The sequence below is a fragment of the Diorhabda carinulata genome, chromosome 4 (genome assembly GCF_026250575.1).
Source record: "Diorhabda carinulata isolate Delta chromosome 4, icDioCari1.1, whole genome shotgun sequence".
Lineage (NCBI taxonomy): Eukaryota > Metazoa > Arthropoda > Insecta > Coleoptera > Chrysomelidae > Diorhabda > Diorhabda carinulata.
This window is the reverse complement of record NC_079463.1, coordinates 623,689-645,476: the sequence shown is the minus strand read 5'-3', so window position 1 is coordinate 645,476 and position 21,788 is coordinate 623,689. Positions and strand designations below refer to the sequence as shown.

Here is a 21,788-nt window from a genome sequence, read left to right as displayed (position 1 = left end):
GGACAATCGTCGAATGTTCCATCTTCGTTTTGTTCATGTATAACAGTGTCTGTCTCTTTCTCTATACGCGGGACAATCGTCGAATGTTTTATCTTCGTTCTGGTCATTTATAACAAGTGTCTGTCTCTTTCTCTATACGCGGGACAATCGTCGAATGTTCCATCTTCGTTTTGTTCATGTATAACAGTGTCTGTCTCTTTCTCTATACGCGGGACAATCGTCGAATGTTTTATCTTCGTTTTGTTCATGTATAACAGTGTCTGTCTCTTTCTCTATACGCGGGACAATCGTCGAATGTTTTATCTTCGTTTTGTTCATGTATAACAGTGTCTGTCTCTTTCTCTATACGCGGGACAATCGTCGAATGTTTTATCTTCGTTGTGGTCATGTACAACAAGTGTCTGTCTCTTTCTCTATACGCGGGACAATCGTCGAATGTTTTATCTTCGTTCTGGTCATTTATAACAAGTGTCTGTCTGTTTCTCTATACGCGGGACAATCGTCGAATGTTTTATCTTCGTTTTGTTCATGTATAACAGTGTCTGTCTCTTTCTCTATACGCGGGACAATCGTCGAATGTTTTATCTTCGTTCTGGTCATTTATAACAAGTGTCTGTCTCTTTCTCTATACGCGGGACAATCGTCGAATGTTCCATCTTCGTTTTGTTCATGTATAACAGTGTCTGTCTCTTTCTCTATACGCGGGACAATCGTCGAATGTTTTATCTTCGTTCTGGTCATGTACAACAAGTGTCTGTCTCTTTCTCTATACGCGGGACAATCGTCGAATGTTTTATCTTCGTTCTGGTCATTTATAACAAGTGTCTGTCTCTTTCTCTATACGCGGGACAATCGTCGAATGTTCCATCTTCGTTTTGTTCATGTATAACAGTGTCTGTCTCTTTCTCTATACGCGGGACAATCGTCGAATGTTTTATCTTCGTTCTGGTCATTTATAACAAGTGTCTGTCTCTTTCTCTATACGCGGGACAATCGTCGAATGTTCCATCTTCGTTTTGTTCATGTATAACAGTGTCTGTCTCTTTCTCTATACGCGGGACAATCGTCGAATGTTTTATCTTCGTTCTGGTCATTTATAACAAGTGTCTGTCTCTTTCTCTATACGCGGGACAATCGTCGAATGTTCCATCTTCGTTTTGTTCATGTATAACAGTGTCTGTCTCTTTCTCTATACGCGGGACAATCGTCGAATGTTTTATCTTCGTTCTGGTCATGTACAACAAGTGTCTGTCTCTTTCTCTATACGCGGGACAATCGTCGAATGTTTTATCTTCGTTCTGGTTATGTATAACGGTGTCTGTCTCTTTTTTTTGTTACAAAAAGACGTCACATTAATTTTGCAACATCCTATATACTACATAACCTTAATTGGTGAGTAGTTGTCGACCCTTGGTGGAAACTAAACGTAATAAATAAACACATCGACCGATTCCCCTTCGTACTTTATAATATGATTAAGGTCCTAATTGGATCTGCGGAGATACGACGTCACATTTCATTTTGGACGTTTTGGGTTCCGCAAACGCGATCTTGAAATGTATCCCATTAAAAATTAAGAGATCGTCACTTGAGGATGGACGGGGTTATCGATTACCCGTCCCTTGGTTATTATTAACCTCACAAAAACTTTAATAAACGTGTGACGTCAAAATATAGTAAACAATTGTATATATCATAACCAAAAAGCGTTGTATCGAAAGTGTGGACTTTATATTCGATGGGTTTATGTTATTTATTGCGAATTGTTAATTAAAAGTTTCAAAATAATCGACCTTAACCTTTAAAATCGAACATAACCTCTTCATTATTAGAAAAATCTTTAAACACGAGTCTGGGAATAAAAAATAATCCGAGGGGGTTAATTCTGGCGAATAGATTAGAATCTAGTTCAGTTTTTTATATTTAAAAACGAAAATCTTCAGTTTTATATAAGACAAACGTGGTAATCTTTGTAAAATAGAACGAAGAATCATCAAAACGAAATATTGGCACATAAATATCAAAATAATCGTTGTTTAATCAAAAAGATGGATAATAATATCGATATTGTCGTTTTTTTATAATAATTTCACAAAAATATGCGGTGAATATACGATGCGAGTCGAAATTAATTCGATTCTATCTAATTTATAATCAAATTTTTAGTTCATTTCGAATTCAAAGTTATTTTTTCGATGTATACCGGTACGACATGAAGGAAATATTAGTTTGCGTAAACGAAATCGAATGGAGGTCATATTATAAATCGTAAAACTCGCTCGAAGAGGAGAGGTTCGGAATAACAGTGAAATTTCCATTTGATCGAATAATGGTCGTTCAACTCGTTAAAGTAAAAGTCAATAATCATTATTTCGGTTCGTCTCGACAAAGACGCGTGTTAATATTCATTTATAATAAACTATCTATCTAGAAGTACCTAGAGATGGCGGTAGTTCGACAAGATGGATGCCGCGTTTGATCAAAATGGACGAAAGATGTTTCCATCGAAATAATACATTGAAAAGGGAGAATCGGTTTAAAAAAAAGACAAAAAACGTTTCAATTTACAATTCAAGTGACGATTTTTTCGGAAATTTTCATTATTATTCGCTAGATTTAGTCCCCTCAGATTTTCCAACAATTAAGAGGTTAGTTTTTGTATATCTCAGATGTTTTTTTGAGGTTATATTCGCGACATTATTGTATGATTACACATACATATATATATTTATTAAAGTCGCGTTATCAAAATCGATAAAATATATCTTTTAATTCTTTCAATGTTTTAGCGAGAATTAACGATTATATTTTTAATATTTACATGCGTACATGAAGTATTATTATAATATTTACGTTTAATTTTATTTGATGGATGATATATTTAACGTTTATTATACAATATACGAAATAATTGATAATTAGTATTTGGAAAAACCGTTTTATACCTTTCCGGTTTGATCACGAATTATATTGCAAAAAAAATTAACGCAAGATTTAAATTTGCCGCCATTTATGCGAATATTGACAGCCGGAAAAAACGAATCGACAGCTGACAGTTTAGAGTTAGTGTTGGCAACGATTTGTCGGCGCATTCTCAAGCATGCGCGGTATAGATAAAGTCGTATATACAGGGTGATTCTTTTTTATTGAAATATCTCTGACGGTAATGGGCTGTAAATCGGAATTTATTTTAATTTATAATCTTCTATAATGAACATGGAAATTTTTCTAAGTTAACGAAATTTGAGGCGTTTTTGTTCGATAAAAAATTGTTTCAACCCTTAATTTTTTCGAAATTATATAAAAATATGGAAATTTCGTGTTTCCCAATTTTGAAAATTCAAAATGGCGGCCGCGTTAACGTTTTTACAAACATTATAACCAATAAAAATTTCATTTTGTATTTTTTACCACTTAAATATAAAAATTTTCGAAAAATTAAGGGTTGAAATTTTTCGATTTATAAACGAGGGTGATTTTAACGAAAAAAGTAATGAAATTCGTCAAAATCTTTCAAAATTTCTTAATTTATTAACGTATTTTTTCTCGTTATTATGATTCCTCAATCTATTTTCCATATATCGAGATGTTTGTCCTATATAAAGATTATTATCACACCCTATTCGATAACACTGACAACAAACTAAAAATTTTTGTAATCTCTCATCCACGACGTGGTCCCTGAAGCCGGTCCTGTTCGGTTATGAAGAAAGAATCTTAATTTTGGCGAACGCGTCGGTTCCAGGAAACCATCGAGTATTTTTGGAACTAGAGTTAGATTATGAGCGTTTTCGTAGTGGGATTGTGGCGAAATTTAATACCAAAATGTACTAATTCTAATATATTCGGAGCTTTCGAATCAATCCTAGACTCCAAATACATAAATATACGAAAGCTCGAAATATATTAGAGTTAGTACACTTTGGTGTTTAATTTCGCCACAATCCCACAACGAAAACGTTCAATTTCTTAGATCTTTTATATAAATTTATGTTTCTAAACTGTCTTAGGCCTTCTATGTTTTGTAACTAGTTTTTTTCATATAATTTTTCGAAAACAAGATGAAAATTTGAGTCAAAAAATAAGGAATTCACGCAGATAATTATATTAATCGATCTCTCGAACTCATTCTCCAGCTCTGATACTTTTAGAGTTCATATCTATAGATAATTTGAACGAAATCTTTGTCGGTTAGATTATGAGCGTTTTCGTTGTGGGATTGTGGCGCAATTAAAATTTTTTCATGTATTATTACCAATTAATCTTTGGTTATCCAAAATATTGGACTTTAATGTCGATTTTGATGAGATTATTGAATAAAAAATGATTATTTTCATATACAACATGCATAAATTTGATAAAACTGACAGACCGAGATAGACATGGAGGAACGAAATGGAAAAAGACATACTGGAGGAACCCAAAGGAATTGAAAATAATAATAAAAGCAGACAAAATGTTTTCGTTGTGGGATTGTGGCAAAATAAACGATTAACAATGATAATCACGTCATATCAAAAGGGAGGATTATAAAAATGTGATAAACCTGTGACAAGGACGAAAACAATGATTCGAAAGTCCTAAAATTAGTGATTTAAGAACGTAATAATCGATTATTTTAGTATATCGTACCATTTTCGATTTCTTCTTCAATAACCGCATCGTCGATTAGCGATTCCATGATGTTATCACCATTCATATTTTCGTTTATCATACTTCATAATTGAAACTTTAACAAAATCACTACACTTTCGAAATTCATTACATTCAATCAAAGTTACCGCAAATTTCTAACGGCCCGTACTAAATAATCGAGTGGTAAAATCGATCATTCGAAAGGAAATTAATATAAAATCGAATGAAAATATTTAAAACCATCGATATATACTTTTAAAAATGTATCTGACGTAAATAACTTAAGCGGTTGAAGAATGAACATTCGCGTAAAGTAATTGTGACTGCTAAACGAATTTGCTTGATTAAAATGTCACTGATTACTCGATAAAATAATAAATCCGAAAAAACGATGCTTTAAATCCGTATAAGGATAATAATTTTTTCGTTTTTGTATTTTTCGAAATACCGTGTCGGTCACGAATCGCGTACGTGGTTGAAGAATGAACATTCGCGTAAAGTAATTGTGACCTCTAAACGAATTTGCTTGGTTAAAATGTCACTCGAAAATAATAAATCCGAAAAAGGATAATAATTTTTTCGTTTTTGTATTTTTCGAAATAGCGTGTCGGTCGCGAATCGCGTACGCGGCCGAAAATAAAAATCGGCAGCTACAAACTCGATAAGTTATCGATGTTAAACTGACTGCGGATTTTTACGAACGTCGATTGTGATATCAGATCTCTCGCACTCTCACTTTGACGTCGAATGTAGTGGAAAACGGCGACGATCGAAAACGAAAACCGAATTCGCTCATGAAATAAATTTCGAAACCGAAAAATTGTGATAAAAATGCTTTACGATCGGGAAAACTACGAAAAAATGTCAAATGTCGAAATGTACGAGGTCGGTACCAAAAATAACTGACCGAAAATAATCCAAGGAGGTTAAATCCGGCGGATTGGGTACACGAAATGGCGATTCGAATTTTAATCGATGAATTTTCATCAAATGCGGTAGTTTTTATTTGATTTTTTAGATCAAACGTTGTCTAAAACCCGCCGTTGGACAGTTTTTCCTTTTCGCGTCTTAATAAACCGAAGCTTGCAGATGGAACGATCTTTGCCTTATTTGGGGCTGTTTTTTCCATTGTTTTGGCTTTATTTCAGTGAAACACTCGAAGGAAACATGTGAACTTTTAGTCTACGATCAACCAGTGGCTTTATGAAGTCAACCACTGCGTTGTTGGTCTTCGCAAATCGTACGGTCTCGTCGAAACTATCCTACCAAATATTTTACTGTTGATAACGAAGGTAAAGTCTCTAAATAACTACCGACACCTCTAGGTCTTCGTATATCTTTCGATATTCTCATTTTCGAGTACTTAATTTAGAGTTTTTCAGTTTTTTTTTTTAAATAACATCGAACCTACCTTTTAACGAGGAAAATACCATATTTGATTGGGCCCCACGTTTGGATTCTGCAAAAAATTTATACATTATATTAAACCGAAACCTGATTATTAGTTTTTTTTTCTTTTTTTTTTTTTGTATCGAAATGAACGAAAAATCGAGAAAATATTTCTATAAAGAAATTGAAACTTGAAAAGCAAATTCTAATTCGATTATTATAAACAATAAAGTTGAATAGTTAGATTTCGAAAAGCTGTTTCGCCTGAGATAAGAATAATTATTGACCGAGATAAGGTCGCGAGGTTCCGATCGATCCAAATTACAGTGTTGCCACGATGTAGCCAAAAAAAAAAAAGGGAAATGCCTAACAAATACTAAACAACGTCGCGTCTTCAAACTTGAAACATATATCGTACAAATTGTGTACTGTGTACATCTTTAAGTCAGAGTATTTCTAGAATCATCCTCCTCGATGTAAAATTCAAAATTTGATTCAAAATATCGCGTTCCATACAAAAAAATCGTTTAACTACTGTCGTAATTATGTTTGTGAGACGTCCTGTATAATTATTCAACGTCCTGTTTGATTGTAAAACGCCCTGTATGATTATTTAACGTCCTGTATGATTATTTAACGTCCTGTATGATTATTTAACGTCCTGAATGATTATAAAACGTCCTGTATGATTATAAAACGTCCTGAATGATTGTAAAACGTCCTGAATGATTATAAAACGTCCTGATGATTGTAAAACGTCCTGAATGATTGTAAAACGTCCTGTATGATTATAAAACGTTCTGAATGATTGTAAAACGTCCTGTATGATTGTAAAACGTCCTGAATGATTGTAAAACGTCCTGAGTGATTATAAAACGTCCTGAATGATTATAAAACGTCCTGAATGATTGTAAAACGTCCTGTATGATTGTAAAACGTCCTGAATGATTGTAAAACGTCCTGAATGATTATAAAACGTCCTGAGTGATTATAAAACGTCCTGAATGATTGTAAAACGTCCTCAATGATTGTAAAACGTCCTAAATGATTATAAAACGTCCTGAATGATTGTAAAACGTCCTAAATGATTATAAAACGTCCTCAATGATTGTAAAACGTCCTAAATGATTATAAAACGTCCTGAATGATTATAAAACGTCCTGAATGATTGTAAAACGTCCTGAATGATTATAAAACGTCCTGAATGATTATAAAACGTCCTGAATGATTGTAAAACGTCCTGAATGATTATAAAACGTCCTGAATGATTGTAAAACGTCCTGAGTGATTATAAAACGTCCTGAATGATTGTAAAACGTCCTGAATGATTGTAAAACGTTCTGAATGATTATAAAACGTCCTGAATGATTGTAAAACGTCCTGAATGATTGTAAAACGTCCTGAATGATTATAAAACGTCCTGAGTGATTATAAAACGTCCTGAATGATTGTAAAACGTCCTGAATGATTGTAAAACGTTCTGAATGATTATAAAACGTCCTGAATGATTGTAAAACGTCCTGAATGATTGTAAAACGTTCTGAATGATTGTAAAACGTCCTGTATGATTGTAAAACGTCCTGAATGATTATAAAACGTCCTGAATGATTGTAAAACTTCCTGAATGATTATAAAACGTCCTGAATGATTATAAAACGTCCTGAATGATTATAAAACGTCCTGAGTGATTATAAAACGTCCTAAATGATTGTAAAACGTCCTGAATGATTGTAAAACGTTCTGAATGATTATAAAACGTCCTGAATGATTGTAAAACGTCCTGTATGATTGTAAAACGTCCTGAATGATTGTAAAACGTCCTGTATGATTGTAAAACGTCCTGTATGATTGTAAATAATTTTAGATGGAAATCGATGTTCATATAGTTATGAAAAATGTAAAACAAAGTTTGGAAAATATCACTTCCGGTTATTTGAGACTGTATTAATACGAATATGGATTTTTCTTCACCATCCGCCTTTTTACTTTCCAGATATATCCGTAAATGGAACGTTAAGGGGAGAAAAAAGAAGTGGTTAACGACGCCGACGCACCTGTTGATGCATAAAATATTTATTTCCCCGAATTGAGGTCGGGAAACTCGTCCGGATGAACTTTCCAATAATCGTGATAAAATAATATAAGAATTTAAAGCAATAATCCAATTTTTACGTATTAAAGTATAATTAAATTAATTGAAATAGGCGTGAAGTATCAAAATTTTCAAATTTCCAAAAAAAAATCAGTACGCCAACTTAAAATACAGATTAAGCTACGTCGCGCGAGCTAAATCTCTAGAAACCGCGTAGCTTCGAGGCAGATTCGCGATTCCAAACACCTCGCGATTCATACGGAAACAATAAACGAGTAGAAGGTGTTGGGTTTTTTCTCAAAATCAGGTATATTGGGGAGGATTAAGTTAATTGTATGATATTTGGACAAACATTCGGTAAATTCGGCCATGAAATATAATTTTAGTCAAAATTTTTGTGTTTTTATCAAATCTAATTACATTTTTTGATATCCGAAAACACCAAATTCAAAACGATCACATTCTCAAACTGTATATCAAAATTTTCAAAGCGAACGAACTTTTGATTAGTATTTACCAATCGCGGCACCTACCGTGCATGCAAAACGTCCATTTTGTCGTAATTTATATGACATTTTGACAGATGATAATTTCCTTTAAACGGTTCCCGTATACAAACACTTTTTTATCGTAATTCAAAATAAATACGAAAAATATTGAGATGTGAAGTAAAAAATAATCGAAAATATTCTCACAGAGACTAATAATTGCCGAGCAATTACAGAGAGTTTCGTCCAAACAGAGAAAATCGTCGTTAAAATAAACATTCTACGACTAGTCAATTAACCTATTTTACACATTTAATCAAAGAGATCCGGTCCTGAACGCCTTGTTCGGTCAACATACCATTGGGTAATTTCTTTAATGGTTTCACAATGTTACAAGGTAAATTTAAACTAACCACAACACGCGATTCAAAAAAGTTTTTTATTTTTTATCGCCGTTTCATGGAATTGAAGTTCTAAACAATAATATATATAAAACAAATTATGTTCTAAGAGGGATAAAACGATATGTCGTTGTCACTTGTCAACTGTCAATTTAGAATGCGTCTGTCTATATCAGGTGTTGTATGTAATGAATGTTAATAACCTTGATAATTCAAAGCGAAATAATTATCTCGAATAGATCTCAATTCGTTTAAATAACAAAAAATTACGTAAATACTTTGACCTTCTAAATTTCTATCGCAAAAACACGCATCACACTAAAAGAAAAAACACTAACGCTTTCCGAATAGCGAAAAAACTTTTTTAAACTAAGGTAGTAGTTGTTTGTAAAAATGTTCATTATCGTTTGAAGGTATATTTTAGTCGACTATCTTATCACAATAAATTTGCTAAATAAACATTAATGACATCATATATACTATCTATTAACAAAGACGTGTTACCGATGCTACGAGGTGATAACGAAAAATTTTAATTTTAATAATTAGACTTGTGGCGCGGCGGGGCGTGTTTCGACTTTAATAAAACAGATTTTCCATGAAAATTAGACGCTTACCTTTGATTTTCTTTTGGGTAGCTGTCGGCATTACCTTAACGCAACTTTTGGATACGCGGACTTTTTCTTGTTGATGGTTTTGGGACGATTCCCTGTGGATGTGCTCCAACAAAGCACTCGGGGAACAGCCCATTCCACCAGACACCGTCGGTTAATTCACCGTCGATGGTGGTGCCGCGAATCCCTTTAAATAAAAACCAAATTATCACAAAAATTACAAAACAAAATCATCGTTGATCGTTAATAACAAAAGTAAGCGTCTAATTTTGAAAAATTACCAATTAACGTCAAAAATTATGTTTAAACCGAAATTGCCTCAATTCAAAATCATCTAAAGCAAAATGTACAAGACTAAACTGATTTTGGAGCAATTTTTTCGAAATATCCATTCATTGTGTTCACTCCTTGTATATAATTCTCCTATATAAACAATCGGTATCAGAAAAAACACTTTATTTATACTGCGCATGCTTGAGAATGCGCAGAACCGCATAGAGAAATCGTTGCCGTCACTAACCCTAAACTGTCAGCTGTCAATAGTGCATATGTATGATCTTCAAATCGATTTAAACGAAAATAATCCAAATTGAATTGATTACGACTTAAAAATCATTTTGTTTCAAACAAAAAGGTCTTTGTCGATGACTCATTCTTAGTAACTAGTTATGAAAATAAACCCATCAATCATTTCGGTTTCTTGACATGTAAGCGGACACTTGATTTGATAAATTGAATAATGAATAACCACGATAAAATTATATAGGCCAGTCGATAATCTCAAAACTTCATTAAAAAAATTGTTTACATATAGATAAAACAAAAATACTCAATAAATCGCTGTAATTGTCGAATCCGTATGACGTTTACGAAGTACCAACTTTCAAAAGACTGTGTGTCAAATTTCGTGACATTTCGATTGGTCAGAAAAAAAATAAAAGTCATTAAAGTGAGGTTATTTTCGATGAACTTCATATTTTATCAACTATTTAAAAAGATTATCATAATCCCGATATTGTTTTAGCAATTTAGATATATAACGTCATAAAAATGATAACAAAAGTCAAATCTATTTATTGGTTTCATTATTTTCAACAAATTTCAAAATATAATAGACTAAAATTCGTAATGAAATCAAATTAATTTACAAAATGTTTTCTGATTTTGTTATAATCAAACTATTCGCGCGACCCCCGTATCGATAAATAAATATTTAACGACGTTTCTAGTTTATATCTGGCACGATATTTGTACGACGCCATTTATCGTAAATAAAACCGATCGTGATATAAAAGCTAATAAACAAAATTTAAATTCAATTCCGATCATTTCCGACGGTATAAACATTAACTGATCGATCATAAACAAAATAAATGAGAATCGTATTTTTGTTTATTCGGAAAAGTCGATTTAGAAAAATTTCAACAAGCAGGTAGAAGATTTCATTAATCCATAAGCTACAGATTCACTTTACCATGTTTTGATTCGAGTGATTTCGAATTTTATCTATCTAAACCCATCAGATATTTGGCAACATTGTTTTAATGTATACATAAAATGGTTGCCATGAAGTATATTCGTGATTTTTTTTAGCGAATCTTTTTACGTGAAAAAAATGTAAATAAATCGATACAACAGTAAGCTGTAATAATTTGAGGTTAGTTTATATAAATAAACAATAAACATTATAGAGGTTTAACGTTTTACGTATATATATATATTTGTATTATTGAAATTATTCATCATTCTTAATGCCTAAAATGTTACGTTAAGACGTAGGAAACTGTATACCAAACACCTGCAAGATCGAATCTTCTAAACCGGTTTTAACTGCATTTGCGTGTATAAGAAAACGTTAAGAATTACAGAAATACGTTTTATTTTTAATAATTATCGTTAATCTACTTTTTTTTTAAATAAAGGAATATCAATATTTTCATATTTATATCTAGCTATTTTCGTAATATGTGATTATAACATAAAACAAGTATTTTAATCTTCTTTTTAATGTTTGTTTACAGAGTTAATAAATACGTCAATTATTGAGTTCTATAAGAATCTTTATTTATTTATGAATATCAAAAGCACGCCTGCTGACTGGTCTAAATCCACCTACTCTCGTGTGCACTAAAAATATTTTGAATACGTTGAAAAATCAAGTTGAACGTAATCTACGAAATTATCTTTATTATAAAATTGAAATACGTAAAAAGTGTAATAAATCACAATTTAGAAAGATTATACTCGCTTCATACTAAAATGTAAATAACCGAGATGAAAACATTAATTTAAGTATTATAAAATTGATATCAACATACCTTTATTTTACAGAAGATAAATATTTATTTGACATTTACACATTTTTCTATTAACACGCACGCACTAATTAAATTATAATTATCCGAAAATTTCAATATTATTATTTTAAATATTACCGACGCATGTGATTTAATTCTACAAATTATCACACGAATCCTGTCTGTCTCTTTTTGAAGATTCAAATATATACTGGCGGCTTTCAGTGCGCCTGGTCGTCTACAACCCAAAGAGCACGTGCGATTGCGTCAAAGATTAATAATATTGTCACAAGATGGCGGAAAACAACACACAAAATAAACGTATATATAATAAAAAAGATAATTAAATTTATTACAAACTGTTTAATAATTACGTAGATCCAATATTTTTTACGATATATCTCATTAAACAGGTATTAAGAAAAGTATTTTACATTAATCAATAATTGCATACGACGTTTTTGCAACTACTCATAGATGGCGACGTAAAATGTAGCTTCACTATTCTTATAAAATTAGATTTCCGTGTTGTTAATAAGTCATTTATATAAATCGATAATTTAACATAAGATTAATTAGTTGGGAGATACTATGAGTTCGATGATATTAAGTAAATAATTATAAGAATCGAATAAAAATTTAATTCGGTATTCTATGTTTAAGTTCAATGATTCGAAAAAGATACGTTCTGTCATCTCTTCTTTATAAATTGACTTATTCACGCAATATGAAGCGTTCTTCTATAAATTTTAGCTGCTTAATCCTCTCGAGTAAAGATGGCGCTGTCGACTACATTATTAGACATATTTTTAATAAAAAATAAACGATTTCACCAAATAAAACAGATCGTATTATGAAAAATAAATGAATTTATTACAAACTGTTTATTAATCACGTTCATCCAATATTTTTTACTATAAATTTCATTAAAGAAGTATTAATAAAAGTTTATATTTTGCATTACTCAATAATAATATATGACGTTTACATAACAATATTAATTAATCGACAAATACTATGAGTTCGATGGTATTAAGTAAATAATAAGAATCCAATCAACATTTAAATCAGTTTTTTATTTTTAATTAAGTTCAATAATTCGAAAATAATAAGTTGATTTATTCACACAATATGAAGCGTTCTTCTATAAACTTTAGCTGCTTAATCCTCTCGAGTAAAGATGGCGCTGTCGACTACATTATTAGACGTATTTTTAATAAAAAATAAACGATTTCACCAAATAAAATAGATCGTATTATGAAAAATAAATGAATTTATTACAAACTGTTTATTAATCACGTTCATCCAATATTTTTTACTATAAATTTCATTAAAGAAGTATTAATAAAAGTTTATATTTTGCATTACTCAATAATAATATATGACGTTAACATAACAATATTAATTAATCGACAAATACTATGAGTTCGATGGTATTAAGTAAATAATAAGAATCCAATCAACATTTAAATCAGTTTTTTATTTTTAATTAAGTTCAATAATTCGAAAATAATAAGTTGATTTATTCACACAATATGAAGCGTTCTTCTATAAATCTTAGCTGCTTAATCCTCTCGAGTAAAGATGGCGCTGTCGACTACATTATTAGACGTATTTTTAATAAAAAATAAACGATTTCACCAAATAAAACAGATCGTATTATGAAAAATAAATGAATTTATTACAAACTGTTTATTAATCACGTTCATCCAATATTTTTTACTATAAATTTCATTAAAGAAGTATTAATAAAAGTTTATATTTTACATTACTCAATAATAATATATGACGTTTACATAATAATATTAGTTAATGGTATTCAGTAAATAATAAGAATCGAAACAAAATTTAATTCAGTTTTTTATTTTTAATTAAGTTCAATAGTTAGAAAATAATAAGTTGACTTATTCACACATTATGAAGCGTTCTTCTATAGACTTTAGTTGCTTAATCCTCTCGAGTAGAGATGGCGCAGTTGATTACTTTAAGGAAATAGTTTCGAATAAAAAATAACCAATTTAAAGAAATAAAACAAAACGAATAATTAATCACGTAAATCCAAATTTTTTTACGATAAATCTAAATATATATGGAAAAAAGTATTTTGCTTTAATCAATACTACTTGTGTACAGCGCTTTTTGGAATTACTCATAGATGGCGGTGTAAAATGTAGCTTCACTATTCTTATAATTAGATTTCTGTGTTTTCCGTTTGATTCGTTTTTTCTTTTAAATAAATGTGTACAAAAAGTTGGTGTACAGAAACAAAAATTTAATATAGTATTAATTAATTGACAGATATTATGAGTTCGATGGTATTTATCCAATTTACCATCTCTTCAAAATAAATTGACTTATTTACACACTATGCAGCGTTCTTCTATGGATTCTAGATATTTTATCCTCTCGAGTAGAGATGGCGCGGTTGACTATATTGAAATGGTCTTACAGGGAGAAGTATAAAAATGGTTGTTAAAACAATTAATTTATATACCAACTTTGGTTTCAAAAATATATTAAAGTTATTGAAATTCGATAATACCATATTAAGTCAATCAATTGTTTGGGATCTAGGAATAAAGAAATGAAAAACTTGAGTATCTAGAACAAATATTTTATTGTTACACCCTATATACTACAAAATTATATTTATGAATTAACAGTCTTTCAGCAAATATACAAAAAAAAACATAGAAATAATCCACACTCTATTCTAAAATACTGGTTTTCTAACTATTTATATATAAATTATTTACAAAAAAAATGTCGATGAGAATCATTCTCAAGTTTGAGGAAACTCTTCGATTAATTTCAATAAATAATACACGTATGAAATTTAAAATGCAATCATCTCATAGTGAAAATTATTTTTAATCATCATATGCATAAATAAACATCTGAAACATCTAAACGTTGTATTCAACAATCAATTCAAATGAGGATTCATCCATTTTTTAGTTAGGTTATGTTAATTATTTTATGGGGAAATTTTAGTTTTGCTTAATGGCATTTGTATAATATCGAACAACATACAAAATACGCGATATTTTGACCTTGCAAGAAATGTACAAATCGTCTGGTATAAAATCCGTTTTAGTGTTGTGACTAATGACTAACCTTGACGCTGGTGTATAAAGTGTTGCATAATGAATGGGAATTCGTATTTAGTATAGTGGAAATATAATGAATTGTGTTGGTAGGATATATTCGCCGAAGCGACCCGAGACAAGACGAACTCGAGATACAAGGTGGCACAAACAAAAAGAATTTTTTAGTACATGTGGTGTAGTTTGTTGGAAAACGATTTTTTGACTAGATAAGTAGATGTTTCAGAAAAAGATGATTGATTATTTTTAATTTTAACATAAGTAGATGTCGTTTTAAATGAAAAAATTCTATAGATATATGATTATGTACCGGAAAAAATTAATATTTAACAAACTGGCCGCTTATAGTATTAAAAAACACTCACAATAAAGAAAGTTTTCTAAACTAGAAAATATGAGATCGATATGATTATAATTTTTTTTTTTAAACTGGAAAATTTTACATTTTTTTTTTAGAACTAATGAACCAAATTACGAAAAGTTACACTTGATAATTGTATCGAATAATTACAATTTTTATTCGATTTGAATACACGAATATATAAAAATGACGCTAATATTACGTAAATAAAATAAATAATCTTAAATTTAATGGAAATTCCAACTTATAGAAAATCAATTGTTAGAAAATACGTTTATTTGTCATTTGGTTTATAATTGTTATAAAATTATACGTAAACATATTTTTCCCGTACCCCGAACGTAAATTTTGATAGTTATATTATACGAGGGGCGTAAGAAAAGTGGAAATACATTTCAAATTTAACTCATATCTACTTCGGTAGACTTAAATATCAAATAGAAAGATAAAATAAAAAAGAAAAACGTTAAAAAGTCCGTATTTTTTTCAGTATTACAAATTCGAATAAGATAATTCAAGTTTAAAAAATTATTTACAATAATAAATCTGTACAAGGTCAAATATACATAAAATAGACGAAAAAAAAAGTAGATATGTAGTTAAAACATCATAATATACAGTAGGTTTCATTATTATTGAAATAATTATTATTGGGACGTACTGTATACGTAATTTTTTTTATTAAAAATCATATATAAGGAAAAAAATCAAGTTTAATAGAGGAAATGAGATTTAGTCCTCGAAATATTGCACTCGCTTTACATTTATTTGTATTTCCTCTCGTTAAAACTTGGAAAACCGAAATTTTTGTTTTTAAAAATGTATTTTGGAAGTCCCGAAACGTTATATCGACCGTTGACAACATAAACAAACATTTGCACGAAAATTTATCGAAACGACGAAGTGGAAATTGCAATTTTTGTCATTTGGTACATTACAATGAAAACACTTTTTGTCGTTTGGTACATTATAGTTAAAACACTTTTTGTCGTTTGGTACATTACAATGAAAACACTTTTTGTCGTTTGGTACATTAGAATGAAAACACTTTTTGTCGTTTGGTACATTACAATGAAAAATCGATTAGATAAGTTGGAGATGGGTCGATATTTTGATAAAATAAACGTGAAAAAGAGGTTTTTCGATACTTTGAATGCACAAGGGATGAAAATCAACCGGAGACAATAAATTTGATAAAAACCCAAGTTGATGATGGTAAAACGGCGAAAAAACTGAAGAATACGGGAAACTCCCGACGAAAATATTAAAGATAACGACGTAATAGATAAAGAAAATTGTCAACGGTTAAATATAAAGCCCGGAATTCGCTAAATAAATCATATTTTGTGCTTTCTTTAAAATTATCCTTTCGCTAAAAAGAACCGAAACGATAAAAATCTATAAAAAAATAAATAAACAATGCGCACTATTTATCGAACACTCTGTAAACGGTAGACGCGTCTCGCCGCGATTATTAAGACGCCAACGTCGTTTTACCTCCGGACGTCGACGGATTAGTCATGGCGAATAAAACTCCTTGGTAAGTGATCCCGTTCAATTCCATGCTGACCACCAAGGAGTTGTCTCCGTTCCGGGAATCACCTGCAACAACAACATGAACCGTGGATGGGAAATCACCTCGCGATACATATATTTTGGAAATTCCGTTCGGAAAATTGGAAATGCGAAATGAGTTTCCGCGTGAAATTAATGATCTAAACTCGAATTTCAATAAAGTTCGTCGGGGTTTGTGTGTGTGTGTGTGTGTCACTTCGCCCGAACGAAATTAACCGCTTTAATGATGAGGAAGATTAATGGATTTTCTTTATTTTCGGCGCGTCGAATTTTCCAAACGCGTTTTGTTTGACTTCGGATTCGCTTCGAGTTTGAAATGAAATAATTGTAGCGAAAATTTGACTATAACCTCGAAAAAATCATCGAGACACGCGGAATTTTGTTGTATTCGCCCTTCGATTCGATAACTACCCCTCGATAATCGAAATTGGGTGAAATGAAAGTTGAAACATTTAAAAATAATAATAATTATGGTAATTTATTTAATTTAATTTATATTTATATTTTTTTACGAACTAAAATCATCCCTTATTTTAATTGAACGAAAAAATTACGGTTTTGTTTATGGAATTAAATGAAAGGGTTGCAAAACGATAAAAATCAAAAGTTACTGTGAATTTCTAAGGGGTTAATTTCGAAATTAAGAAAAAAATAACAAAAAAACGAAATTTTATTGATAAAAAAGTAATTTTTTTGATATATAACAATTTTAACGTATTTTTCGTATTTTTCGAGTTATTTTTAATAAAAGTCAAAAGTTACTTTGAATTTCTAAAGGGTTTATTTGGAAATTAAGAAAAAAATAACAAAAAAACGAAATTTTATTGATAAAAAAGTAATTTTTTTGATATATAACAATTTTAACGTATTTTTCGTATTTTTCGAGTTATTTTTAATAAAAGTCAAAAGTTACTTTGAATTTCTAAGGGGTTAATTTCGAAATTAAGAAAAAAATAACAAAAAAACGAAATTTTATTTAAAAAAAAGTAATTTTTTGATATATAACTATTTTAACGTATTTTTCGTATTTTTCGAGTTATTTTTAATAAAAGTCAAAAGTTACTTTGAATTTCTAAGGGGTTAATTTCGAAATTAAGAAAAAAATAACAAAAAAACGAAATTTTATTTAAAAAAAAGTAATTTTTTGATATATAACTATTTTAACGTATTTTTCGTATTTTTCGAGTTATTTTTAATAAAAGTCAAAAGTTACTTTGAATTTCTAAGGGGTTAATTTCGAAATTAAGAAAAAAATAACAAAAAAACGAAATTTTATTTAAAAAAAAGTAATTTTTTGATATATAACTATTTTAACGTATTTTTCGTATTTTTCGAGTTATTTTTAATAAAAGTCAAAAGTTACTTTGAATTTCTAAGGGGTTAATTTCGAAATTAAGAAAAAAATAACAAAAAAACGAAATTTTATTTAAAAAAAAGTAATTTTTTTGATATATAACAATTTTAACGTATTTTTCGTATTTTTCGAGTTATTTTTAATAAAAGTCAAAAATTACTTTGAATTTCGAAGGGGTTTATTTGGAAATTAAGAAAAAAATAACAAAAAAACGAAATTTTATTGATAAAAAAGTAATTTTTTTGATATATAACAATTTTAACGTATTTTTCGTATTTTTCGAGTTATTTTTAATAAAAGTCAAAAATTACTTTGAATTTCGAAGGGGTTTATTTGGAAATTAAGAAAAAAATAACAAAAAAACGAAATTTTATTTAAAAAAAAGTAATTTTTTTGATATATAACAATTTTAACGTATTTTTCGTATTTTTCGAGTTATTTTTAATAAAAGTCAAAAGTTACTTTGAATTTCGAAGGGGTTAATTTGGAAATTAAGAAAAAAATAACAAAAAAACGAAATTTTATTTAAAAAAAAGTAATTTTTTTGATATATAACAATTTTAACGTATTTTTCGTATTTTTCGAGTTATTTTTAATAAAAGTCAAAAATTACTTTGAATTTCGAAGGGGTTTATTTGGAAATTAAGAAAAAAATAACAAAAAAAACGAAATTTTATTTAAAAAAAAGTAATTTTTTTGATATATAACAATTTTAACGTATTTTTCGTATTTTTCGAGTTATTTTTAATAAAAGTCAAAAGTTACTTTGAATTTCTAAGGGGTTAATTTCGAAATTAAGAAAAAAATAACAAAAAAACGAAATTTTATTTAAAAAAAAGTAATTTTTTGATATATAACTATTTTAACGTATTTTTCGTATTTTTCGAGTTATTTTTAATAAAAGTCAAAAGTTACTTTGAATTTCTAAGGGGTTAATTTCGAAATTAAGAAAAAAATAACAAAAAAACGAAATTTTATTTAAAAAAAAGTAATTTTTTTGATATATAACAATTTTAACGTATTTTTCGTATTTTTCGAGTTATTTTTAATAAAAGTCAAAAATTACTTTGAATTTCGAAGGGGTTTATTTGGAAATTAAGAAAAAAATAACAAAAAAACGAAATTTTATTGATAAAAAAGTAATTTTTTTGATATATAACAATTTTAACGTATTTTTCGTATTTTTCGAGTTATTTTTAATAAAAGTCAAAAGTTACTTTGAATTTCTAAGGGGTTAATTTCGAAATTAAGAAAAAAATAACAAAAAAACGAAATTTTATTTAAAAAAAAGTAATTTTTTGATATATAACTATTTTAACGTATTTTTCGTATTTTTCGAGTTATTTTTAATAAAAGTCAAAAGTTACTTTGAATTTCTAAGGGGTTAATTTCGAAATTAAGAAAAAAATAACAAAAAAACGAAATTTTATTTAAAAAAAAGTAATTTTTTTGATATATAACAATTTTAACGTATTTTTCGTATTTTTCGAGTTATTTTTAATAAAAGTCAAAAATTACTTTGAATTTCGAAGGGGTTTATTTGGAAATTAAGAAAAAAATAACAAAAAAACGAAATTTTATTGATAAAAAAGTAATTTTTTTGATATATAACAATTTTAACGTATTTTTCGTATTTTTCGAGTTATTTTTAATAAAAGTCAAAAATTACTTTGAATTTCGAAGGGGTTTATTTGGAAATTAAGAAAAAAATAACAAAAAAACGAAATTTTATTTAAAAAAAAGTAATTTTTTTGATATATAACAATTTTAACGTATTTTTCGTATTTTTCGAGTTATTTTTAATAAAAGTCAAAAGTTACTTTGAATTTCGAAGGGGTTAATTTGGAAATTAAGAAAAAAATAACAAAAAAACGAAATTTTATTTAAAAAAAAGTAATTTTTTTGATATATAACAATTTTAACGTATTTTTCGTATTTTTCGAGTTATTTTTAATAAAAGTCAAAAATTACTTTGAATTTCGAAGGGGTTTATTTGGAAATTAAGAAAAAAATAACAAAAAAAACGAAATTTTATTTAAAAAAAAGTAATTTTTTTGATATATAACAATTTTAACGTATTTTTCGTATTTTTCGAGTTATTTTTAATAAAAGTCAAAAGTTACTTTGAATTTCGAAGGGGTTAATTTCGAAATTAAGAAAAAAATAAAAAAAAAAACGAAATTTTATTTAAAAAAAAGTAATTTTTTGATATATAGCAATTTGAACGTATGATTCGAGTTATTTTTTAAAAAAACAATTTTTTAAAAAAAGTTTAAAAACGATTTTTATTTTAAAATGATAATTTTTTACAAAAACGAGATTCAAAAACCGTTCAAACTTTTCGATTTTATTATTTGTATTCAATTAAAGTGAATTTGTAGATTCACAATATTCCATTTTAAATAAGGGCGGTAATATCAAGGGTTGAAATAATTTTTTTTCCGAAAAATTAAAGGATTCAATTTTATTTTCGTCACAACTCCCTTATTTTATGTAATACAAAGTTTTATAAACTCCCGATCGAATGGTTATTTAAAGTTATTTAAAAAAGTTCTGATACAGTTTTTTCGAAAAATCGACCGTTTCCCACTTAATCGATTTTGAATTTGTCAAAATTTTCGGTTCACTAAATCACGAATAAATCAAAAAGTATCTGTTTCAAAAAAAAAAAAAAAGATTTTTACGATTAATTTCGACAAAAAATGAAAAAAAAAATTTTAAAATTTTCGACTCACCTCTACTATTAATTTTGATATGCGTAGCCGAAGAAGACACGGATTTGGAAGATTCTGGAATATCTTCTTCTTTGACGATCCTTTTAGCGGGAGGCGGCGATTCCCTCGATTCCGATTCCCTTTTCGATAAATTAGAGGACGTTTCAGAGAGATTGATCGGTTCTTTTTGAGGTTCTACCGGCGATTGATTATTATTGTATATATTCCAAAGCGTCAATCGAGACAATTCGGACGGATCGGGCGTGGAAGTCGAATTCGGAGGTTCTTCTTGACGCAGCGGCGGCGTCACCGCCGCCGGCCTATGCAGCTCTTTGTTAAGCAGCTTCATATATTCCATCATACGGACTTCGAAATCGCTGGGCGCCACGCCCGGTATCGGTCCGCCGTTCATGGGTTGTCCCATCGGTTGCGGATGGCTGGGATGATGGGCTCCGTTGTGGTGCAGACCCATTCCACCTCCCAGCATCCTCGCGGCCAACTGTTGTTGTTGTTGGGGGACTAGAGTCAAAGGCGACATCTGCAAACTGGCGTTGGGCGGACGCTGCATCGTGTCGTATTGACCGTAGCTGCTTCTTCTGCCTTCTCTTCGATTACCGTCGATGGCCACTTGCAATTCCGCCGGAGTACTCAATCTTCTTTTTTCGCATTCGTACGGGTACAGGTATTTCATGTATCTGAAATTTTTCAAAAAAAAAACGGCGGTTTAAGCGGAAACCCAAAGCAAAACGTTTCAAATCGAG

At 29.3% G+C, this 21,788-nt stretch overlaps 2 protein-coding genes across 12 annotated transcripts in view; both read right to left on the bottom strand.

Moving 5' to 3' along the window:
• The window catches only part of LOC130892327 (high affinity cAMP-specific and IBMX-insensitive 3',5'-cyclic phosphodiesterase 8), a 52,241-nt gene extending 40,083 nt beyond the window's left edge, over window positions 1-12,158 (bottom strand). The window contains exons 1-3 of one of the 5 annotated variants that reach the window (XM_057797703.1): window positions 11,938-12,158; window positions 9,623-9,806; window positions 6,047-6,094 (exon numbers count right to left, since the gene is read on the bottom strand). In XM_057797703.1, coding sequence (XP_057653686.1) covers window positions 6,047-6,094; window positions 9,623-9,755 — 181 coding nt within the window. In that variant the 5' untranslated portion in view covers window positions 9,756-9,806; window positions 11,938-12,158. Of the gene's footprint in view, window positions 1-4,632; window positions 5,479-6,046; window positions 6,095-9,208; window positions 9,414-9,622; window positions 9,807-11,937 lie in introns of those variants that run through there. The other 4 variants (XM_057797707.1, XM_057797706.1, XM_057797705.1 and 1 more) reach the window with 4 other exon arrangements.
• Window positions 12,159-14,514: 2,356 nt separating this feature from the next.
• The window catches only part of LOC130892395 (protein dead ringer-like), a 177,697-nt gene continuing 170,423 nt past the window's right edge, over window positions 14,515-21,788 (bottom strand). For all 7 annotated transcript variants that reach the window (XM_057797809.1, XM_057797807.1, XM_057797808.1 and 4 more), the window contains 2 exons: window positions 21,049-21,722; window positions 14,515-16,986 (listed from right to left, as the gene is read on the bottom strand). In XM_057797809.1, the coding sequence (XP_057653792.1) occupies window positions 16,859-16,986; window positions 21,049-21,722 (802 nt within the window). In that variant the 3' untranslated portion in view covers window positions 14,515-16,858. The remainder of the gene's footprint in view (window positions 16,987-21,048; window positions 21,723-21,788) is intronic.